This window comes from Phyllostomus discolor, chromosome 10 (genome assembly GCF_004126475.2).
Source record: "Phyllostomus discolor isolate MPI-MPIP mPhyDis1 chromosome 10, mPhyDis1.pri.v3, whole genome shotgun sequence".
Taxonomy (NCBI): Eukaryota; Metazoa; Chordata; class Mammalia; order Chiroptera; family Phyllostomidae; genus Phyllostomus; species Phyllostomus discolor.
Window position 1 is genome coordinate 64375055 of NC_040912.2, and position 9994 is coordinate 64385048.

The 9994-nt window shown below is 36.2% G+C and overlaps 1 protein-coding gene across 1 annotated transcript in view; it reads left to right on the forward strand.

The window, feature by feature from the left end:
* CAPZA2 (capping actin protein of muscle Z-line subunit alpha 2) overlaps positions 1 to 1401 on the forward strand; it is a 61263-nt gene extending 59862 nt beyond the window's left edge. Inside the window, exon 10 of the mRNA XM_028525435.2 lies at positions 416 to 1401. Coding sequence (XP_028381236.1) covers positions 416 to 556 — 141 coding nt within the window. The 3' untranslated portion in view covers positions 557 to 1401. The remainder of the gene's footprint in view (positions 1 to 415) is intronic.
* The last annotated feature ends 8593 nt before the right edge of the window (positions 1402 to 9994 follow it).

Below are 9994 nucleotides of genomic sequence, written 5' to 3' on the forward strand. Positions count from 1 at the left end.
ATGTAGTCTGTTTAGATAATATTTATTTTGCACTCTGCTTTTTACATTATCTATCAGCTTCTAAACTAGACTTCTGAACATAAGCTCTTAATTTGTGGGTTGAACAAGTTTTCACTCCTTATAAACAGTAATTTATGAAATTTTTCTGAGTCAATAATAATATATCGAAAATGAGGGTGTACACATGTTAACTCTTATTTACAATTTCATTTTCTTGTTTTTAATTATTCAAAATTATTATGTTTTTTCTTTTAGCTGCTTTTAAATAACTTTTAAAACCATATTTAGTTTTTTATTTGACTTTTAAAAGCAATGAAACAGGCTGTTTAAATATACATTTTTCCTAAATCATCTGTGTGTTTTAGAAATTGTTGTTCTTTTATTTCTTTAAATTTTTAACTACTGTTTTTCATAGACTGCCATCAGTGAAAATTATCAGACAATGTCGGACACTACTTTCAAAGCCTTACGTCGACAGTTGCCAGTTACACGCACTAAGATTGATTGGAACAAGATTCTTAGCTACAAGATTGGCAAGGAGATGCAGAACGCATAAGATGAACATTGCATGATTGGATCATTTTAGTGTCTTTGCATTTTTTAAAAAATCATTGCAAATGTATTCAGAACTGTCAAGCTACCCAGTCAGATGGGCTGTTGCCATTTAAAAATCACTGTAATTAGTTTGGTTAGAACACAAAGCTTAGCTAATCAACCATTATTTTTCATTTCTTTTGTTCAAAGAGGATTGAAAATCATTTTAGTTTAAATGTCTTTTACTTTCTTTTATGCCTTTCTTAACAATGAAGAGATGATTCCTCTAGTTTAACATTAAAAGTTTTTGAAGTGTTTCAAAAATATTTTCCTTACCATAACCCTAAAAATTGTTGTCTTTTGGTTTATGAAGTGTGTAATTTTTGATATTTGTCCAGTTCTTTTTAATGGGGTCAATAATGGACATTCTCATTTAAGGTAGTTGATGGATTTAGCTATATATGCTGCTAAAGAAATTATCTGCCTTTTTCTGAACCCTCGAGGGAAAGCATTTTCTATATCAATTGTGTTTAAAGCTTTCAAGAAGGTTATTTAGCTAGCTTAAGTGTTTAAACTTTTTTAAACAAGGCCAAGGTCTAATGCAGTTTTGCGATTCTGAAATTAAATGAAAAAAAAACCATTTGAGAAATGCTTTTAATGCTTTTTTCTTGTGACAGTTACGCAAATTAGCTTGAATTCCATATGTCCCTGAGTTATTTTTATCATAAAGCCACAAATGTATTATAACAAGGCAAATTGTAATATATATAATCCTAAACTCATGATTATGTCTCAGTTGATTTTTTTTTCTTGGATTGAAAAGTACTGAAATTCAGTGTGACATTAAAATGAAAATTTTCATATTTACTTGAGTAGAAAACCACTTACCAATGAGTCATATATTATTTTAAAATACTTTATTTAAATATTGTGATTCTTAACTGGTTATAAGTTAGAAAAACTGGGAATACATAAATGTGCAGTTAGTCTCAATTCTTTCTGGGCATCATATGCATGTTTGTAATATTTTTAAAAATACATTTACTGATGATACAGGAATTTCAAGCCTGTTTTGAATGTTAGTATTTACTATTGGGAGTGGGGTGGGTTATAGTTTCATCAAATGAGTATTGCTCATTATACTCCAGTGGAATTCTTTCCTCACATACTCCCGCAGATGTCTGGGCCTGAAAATGTTTTTTTAAAAGCACCACTTTTATTATGTATAATAAAATATTTCATTAGCTTGAATTGTATAGATTTTTAAAAATTTCTCAATGAAAGCATGTTATTTAATTTCTTTTTAAAAATCACTGTTGGGCTTTGAGTACATTGAAAATATAATATGAAATTATGAAAATTTTTATTAAATTGTTTTCTCTAGTTTAGTATTCCTAAAGAAAGTGAATTGGCAAATTTAAGACATTTTCAGTAGTCTGAGGATGATTCTTTAATTAGCTCAGTTGTATCAGTTGGGCTATCATGGAGGTCAATTCCTTTGGGTCTGTTTTATGATCTAAAATGCTTTCTTGAAAATACACCCTAGTATTTGTAAGGTATTGTGCATGTGAAAGGTAATATTTATCAAAATAATTCAGAACGTACTTTGAAATAATTGTGCGATAGAGTAGTCTTTTATGGTCTGAGATTATTAACATTTTATTAAGTACAAGAATGGAAACCCAGCATGACCGCAAGCTCGGGGATGTAGTTTTACTAGGACACAATGTTGGTGTTGAATAGCCTGAAGTGTGGAAGCAAGGGCAGTATCAGGGAGGACAATTAGAAGGCTATTTCAGTAATCTAGTTGAGAAAATGTTGCCTTGGCCTGAGGTCGCATAGCTGTAGGCTGTGGAGACGGTGACTTCTGGATATGTGTTAAAGGTATAATCAAGATTTGCCAAAAGACTGGTTATGGAATGTGAGATAAAGACAATGCCAAGGGTTTGGGGGTTGAAAAATTAGGGAAGATTAGGGTGGGAGGGACTGGTCAGGAGCTCAGTTTAAGATTACAAGGGGAAATATCACCATGTAACAGTTGTATGCTGGAGGCTTTGGGTAGTGGAGTGCTCTGAGTTAGAATGAAAAACAGTTTGAAAGACAGGCAGAATGAAAGAGTCCTCAAGGTTAGTGATAAGGAATTTGTTGTGAGACCAGTTAAGTACGGCTATTTTTCTTCAGGCATATGAAGTTTTTTGGGTGCAGGCATAGAGTAGATTGAGTTTAACCAAGGTAGTAGTTTTGCCAAGAGAGTGTGACTGACTGTATGGGAAAGGGGGCAAGGTTATAATGATAGTCTGTGGAATTTAAGTCAGTTAAGCAGAGAAGTGAAGGCTTGACAGGAGGGGAAAGACAGTGAAAATTGTGGCACAATCCATGGATTGTCAGCATAAGAAACGTCTAAACCTGTAAATTTTTGTAAGATTTTATTTGAACCAAATTTATGGCAGTCCTCCAGAAAATGATAGTTTGCAGTTACTTTGATGTATTTGAGATTAAGGAGGGAACTTTAAGGAAAATTACATGAAGGCAGGGAAAAAAGCAGGGCAGGATAATTGGATTATAGGCTAGTTAAGATCTCTTGAGGATGTTTATTATTTCTGGTATTTCAAAGGTATATTAACCTAGATGGACAAGGAAAATGGACAGGGCTTGTTTAAGAACCTCTCACTACAGAAGTTATAGGCCTGGGTGTGACCACCACCATGACCTGCCCAGTTAGAAAGAAATGATCTAGAAATGTAGAAAGTGGTAGCTAGAGTGGTGTGTGCCTCAAAATGAGATTTTGAGGAGTTAAAGTTATTAGTAATGACAAGTATGACCAAGGGGGCAATTGGCTTAATTGAAGAGAGGAGAGGGGTTCAAGCAACTATGGAGCTGGAGCCTTGGGTTGCTGAGGATATTGAAATCAAGGATTATGATTAGCATTAAGTCTGTGTAGACTATACCTGGATATATATGTTTATAATACATTTGTATGAATTAGATAAATATGTAATACAGATACTCATGAGGCTTTTCCTCATTCAGGATTTTGGAAACGAAAGTGAAAAGAAAACAGGAGCATTCAGCGAAAGGTGTCCTAGAAGTTCTGGCTCATTACAAATGTTTCTTTTTTTATTTTAGAGAGTGAAAAACATTGATTTGTTCCACTTAACACACTCATTTACAAATGTTTTTGAAAAGTGAAGTTCTTAGGGAAGTAAATAAGGACAACTGTAGATAATTCTATAAAGTATTTGGGTGGCCCTTTCTGTGGTTAAAATCATTTTAAAGTTGATAATCACACCAAGATACTTTGAAAAGATCTTTCATACTGATAATCAGTTTGTGCCTTTGCCAGCTAGTGGGTATAAAATACTAAGTCATATTTTGCCAGCAGTTAACATGGGTGTTTTGTGTAATGCATGCATGTTATGAAACATCCTGAGAAGAATGAGTATTTTTGTTCACTTCTCTATGGTAGATTATTTAAAAGCAGAGTGACAATGTACTTACATTCCTAAATTGTAGTACTTTTGGCCTTGAAACAAATCTTTTAAAGGCAAACCTTTTTGTATAGGCATTTTCAAATTTGACATTGTATTATGTAAAAGCTACTGGAGAATATGCAAAATATTCACCAATTAAATAACCAGTTAAATTTTTAAGGTCTAATTGGTATTAAAAACTAACGTCAGGTCATTTGAGATTAATCACACTGTGTTCAGAGGATTACTCAGGCATTGTGGAGTCAGGAAAATACATAATTGTTTCTTAAAGGTACCTACAAAGAACTCATGGTACTACATAGCAGTGTTTTCCAAACCTTTACACATTAAAACATGACATTTCACATTAGAAAATGGCATTTGTGAGGCACTCTAGGAGGGCTGGATTGAGGCATGATAGTGAGAAACTATGAAAATTGCCTGGCAAGTGGAATAGAGAAACTGAGACAGTTGAATGCAATGGCCAAGCAATTTATAGCCAGGTGCAGATGGTCACCAGGGCAGAAGGCCTCACAAGTGAGGGCAGGGGACAAAACTGGGAAAACAAGGACCTCATCCCCAGTATAACCTCTTCTCCACTGGCCTTTCCTCTCTGGAGATAACATGTAGGGGAGAACATCTAGGCCTCAGTTGTGTTTCAGCTCCAGGCCAGAAAACAGCAAAACCAGGTGGGTGATACCAGAACCAGCTGCAGCAACTAAAGACCTGCTCTGTCACACTGACCATGATCCTGAAAGGGCACATCTGGAGAACTGATGAACATTCTGAAATCCTCCCCTGTGACCTCCCAAGATTCCTGCCTGCAAGAGAGAGAGAAAAGCCCCAAGACAAAGGACTCAGGGTGTACATGCTCCCCCACTGGGGAGCAGCCAGTACCATTACCTTCCTTCTTACCACCTACTTCTTCACAGTCACAGGTCTCCTAAACTCGAAGGCAATGGGCAGCTGACAGCTTGTTCCAGGCTGATCCCCTGAACCTGTCCCCAAAGCTCACTTTTCTCTGACTTCCCAGTGAGCTAAGGCAGCCTGGCCTAGGCCCTCCTGTTGTTGCTTCTATGCTAAGCCCTTCCTTGTTTTACTGTCCCCAGCTTTAATAAATGTATCCTCATAGGCACCTGAGCTCATGTGAAATCTTCCCTACACAAAGCCAAGAACCCACACACTACAGCTGACCCTAGGCAGCCCTGCTCAGGGCCTAGAACCTGTCCCATAACAAGATACGGCTGCTTTCCAGGTACCCAACTGATTGAGGGGGATCAGTGTCTAGGTACACCTTGAGCCTATTTAGGAAGGTGTGCCATGGAGAACACACATATAAAGGACTTGAAGATTGTTTATAAGTTAATTGAAAGCCTAACTTATTTAAGGTAGCTTTTAAAGTGATGTCAGGCTAAGTAAGTTTTCCTAAAAAGGATGAGTTAAACTCTAATACAACACACTAATACTTTTGTAAGTGTGTATGCATGCAGCTGGTAGAAAATTCTGTTGTATCTCGAAGCATCAAAGGTTTCTAGTACAGCTCCTTCAGATGCATCATGGTTCAATAGTATTATTCAGTTGAAAACTAAATCTAACTTAAAAATACATGTCAATACAAAATGAAATCAAATATAACACTAAATCATTTTTATTGCTAGTTTTGGTATAACCTAAGAAATGTGTGCTTGTTAGTTTTAAATATACAATGTTAAAAACTATCGATTTTCACTGCAGTGTGACTATCACTGACTAAAAAGCATATATATCACATGTTACATCAGCCACTCATTCTAATAAGTCAGCACACATTAGCTTGTAGGACTCCATAAAGTTAAAGCTCATTGCATTAATAGAAGACTTAAGGAAACAAAGTTGGTATTCCTGAGATGACTTCTTGGGGAAATTTGTAAAATGCCCAGCTCTTAAACCAAATAAATATCCAAGGAGTTCTCTTACTAAAAGGATACCAACCCAACCCACCAAAGTCTTGTTGACTAAACAGTAAAATCACTACTTCCTCTTTGCTTCAAGTTTTGTGCTGCTAACCCGCTGAGTTAGTAGAACCTAAACACTAAGCCAGTTCTCATCAGACTACCTGAAAATGAGGGCTGGCTGCTTTTCTCCCAAAAGTATACTAAAGAAAAATACCAAGAATCTGTAGATCTCTGAAGTATAACTTAGACACTAAGGGAAGACTAATTCTTTTAGAATGCACAGAAAAATACAGGAGATCAGTGTTCCAAGACACTGAAAAAATCTTGAAGAAAAAGCAAAATTTTTTTTAAAAATCAAGCTCATGTTCATTTTCCCCTTCCTTTGGGGCTTTATGGCAGGGAAAGACAAAAATGTCGATTTCATGCCAGAGAATTGTCATGTCAAAACACTAAAGCAATCTAAATATCCATCAACAGAATGAATCACAGATACTGTAGTTTAACACTGGGATAGCATGCAGCTTTTAAAAACTCATGAGCTGGAGCTTTATATAACATACTATAAATGTTGAGAGAAAAGTTGCAGAAAAATATAGTATATTTTGAGTAAATTTTAATAATAGCAAGTGTATACGATGTGCAATGGAGTTTTTAAAAACCCCATTTGTATAGTATATGAGGGGAGGTACGTAGAAGAATGGGATTGGGCAACAGAGGGATTCCGTTGTATCTGTAAGACTATATTTCTTAAAATAGGTGGTAGACACACAGGTATTTGTTAAAACATTCAGGTTTCTTTAATATCGGATATATTCTGCAAATTAAAATATACAACTTAGGCAGACATGTCTGTAAACTGAGAAGGAAGTAATATACAAAAAGTCATTAGACCCATATTTTATAGTGAATATTTTCAAACTTTCCATATACACACTATTTCTGTTACAGAAATTATCCTAGATGGTAGAAAAAGATGGAAATCTATTATAGGAAATTAGCATAACTTTTCAGAATAGCACCAAAAAAGGAAAACTTGAAAATTCCCTGTAAAATTAAGAGCAAAAATTCTTACTACAGTAATAACCAAAATAAATTATATTACTACCAAGTAGAATTTATCACAAATACAACAAAGGAGAGAAACATGTAATTCTCAGTGAATAACCATTAAAAAATTTCATAATTTTATACTGTTCTGATTTTAAACAAGCATCTCAAAAATCAGTAGGTTAAATGCACAGGAAAATGTAGGAGATCTGTGTTCTAGGACACTGGACTTACTCTACAAACAGTGTTGGGAAAACAGGGTAGCCAGCTGCAGAAAAAAGTTAAGCTGGACCCCTATCTCACATCTACACCAAGTTAAAATTAGATCCAAGGTTTAATGGTATAAAGTTCTTGAAGAAATGATGGTATCAATTTTTAAAGAAGAGTATTAGAAGACCTTTCTAAGACAAAACCCTCAGATTCCATACAATAAAGATTAATGTAGTTAATGTCACAAAAATCAAAATTTTCTATATGGCTTAGACTGCTCTAAGCAAAGACAGACCCCCCACAGAAGAAAAATGCAACTTATTTGATAAATGGTTCATGTTCCTAAAGTCCAATTGATAGAGGAACTCAAGAGTTAAAGATTTTAGCCTTAATTGATAGGCTTAGATGACTAATGCCTGTGGAAAGCTGTTATTCCAGGAACTGGAATGCATGGGCAGTGACTCCAGGAGACCACCAGCAGTTCAACCTTTGTGCCCAGGAGGTCTGCAAGCAATGGAGATGGTATTTAAGCCATGTGTTCCAGGGAGGGAAGACCCTAAAAATTGTTGACCAACAGTAAAGAAGGACTAGAAAATTACTTCAGGACTGCAACTCTTAATCTTTTCCCCAAACCCCCTACCTACCCTTTCTTCTTACAAAAAGGTCGGCTTGAAATGAGATGTTAAGATGGTTTTTGAGGACACATAACCCACTGTCTTAGACTGCCAGCCATCTGAATAAAGCATCCAAAAAGATTCATTCCTGGTTTCTACTTACTGGTTCAGATAGTGACAGGAAGCATGAACACAGAGTTTTCTGGTTTCATGTTGAGCACCTACAGCACAGTCATCAAGATTCTACTAGAAAATTGAAAAGCAGATCTTATGAAGTCTGAGCCCTTGATATGATGGAGAACCTTACCAGTCTTGAACTGCCTAATCAAACTCGGAGAAATAAACTTGTATCTTGTTAAAGCCACTGCTGTTTTGCCCACCTCCGCCCCCCACCCCCTTTTGGATCTCTCACTTTTGCCTCATCCTACATAGAATTTGGTATCAGAGATGGAGTCCTAAGAGTACTGAGACCTAAAAGGTTGTATTGGCTAAAGGCAACACACATTAACAGGAATTCCACTGACATTGGAGTAAGATACAATGTGTAAACTTGGCTCTCTGTAGTGCATTTATCACTTCTGCCTCAAGGCACCAGATAGCAATGACAACACCTAATCCTTGTGACAATCAAAACCCCCTAAAGGAAAGGAGTCCACTGGTTAGGCCAGGGCATTGAAATTCTTGCCTCTAATACCTTAGAGAGTAGGGTGCCTTGGCTTTAGCAATAGGAAAGATAATCTGTGTCTTTAGGCTGAAGATAGCTAATCTGAAAGATAAACTGGAAGGAAGCAGTTAATACCTGTACTTAATCCTTTCCAGTCTGGGATGCTTGAAGAGACGTGAACCCAGGTGAACTTTCAACATCAAATCTCAAGTATTGCCGTGTACTAATTAATTTCCTGTCCAAAACTTCCAAAGTCACAGTGGTATTTGATAAATAATAATGATAGGTAATTTCTGTTTTGTTTTATTTCTGAGTTGGGATTATTCTGGTCCTACATCTATATTTTATATTGAGTGTTTTGGGGTGGATAACATCCTTTATTTATACTTTGCTGGACAATGAAGAGATAGCATTTGATTCTGGTGAAGAGAACTACACATTCATCCAGCTATCTTGGACTTTGAGCTGACTGCAATGAAGGGGGAGGTGTTTGGTGTGTGGCAAGAAGGGTTCCCTTGCAGAGGCTATAGGGTAATCTGTAGCAGAAATTGCTAGTTGCCCCCTATGTCCATTTTTAGCTACTCATCTGCTCTTGAAGAACAAAGACTGTTTCCCAGCTTTCCTTAAAGCCAGGAGTGACTATGTGACTAAGTTCTGGCTAATTGAATAAACAAAAGTGTTGTGGGGTAAATTGAGAACTTTCCTGTGGTTCCAATCCTGTGTGCTACCTTGTTTCCCTTTTTCCTGCTGCCAGGAACTTGGATGCCACTTTCTTGGACCATTAGGTTCAGGGACATACGGTTCATGAACACATGGTTCATGAACCCTACTCTTCACTCTTATGGGCATCCAACCTCCTTGAACTTGAACTATCTACCTGGATTTCTGCTTGCGAAACCTCTATCCTGGTTAAGCCACTGCTATTTTGTTTCTTGTCACCTACAACTTAATCCTAAAAGATACAAAGAACCCCACTCCTTACCCCATTCCATCTAATTACAAAAAAAAGAAAAATCCAAACAGGCTAAAAATCTAGCCAAACTAAACAGTGAATATTTTTGGAACTAATAATCTTGAATTTAATAACAAACAAACAAAAAAAAACACCTCCCTAAAAACAGACAAACTCGTAAGTCATAAAGGAAAAGATTGACAGATCTCTCCTCCCAAAGCATTTAACATGTTTGACCACAGAAGGAACTGTCGGTAGTAGTTACAAACATTTTTCTCTTCAGAATTGTTTTATTTGTTCTTCAAGAAATGTTTAATGAGGTAGACAACATACTTTTTAAACATGTATTTTTGTACCACTGAAACTAAAAACATCCTGTGCTTAGGCATATTTGTGTTAGGCATCTTTTGTGGTCAGAAGTGTTATCACTATGTGTGTCACTGAGCTCGTCAAGATTCTGCTAAAAGGAAAAGCAGTTTGTGTTTCTGAGCATGTTTGAGTGGGATGACATATTTCTGAAATTTTTACCAGAGAAATGGTTCACATGGCAGTACCTGAGAGAAGCCAGC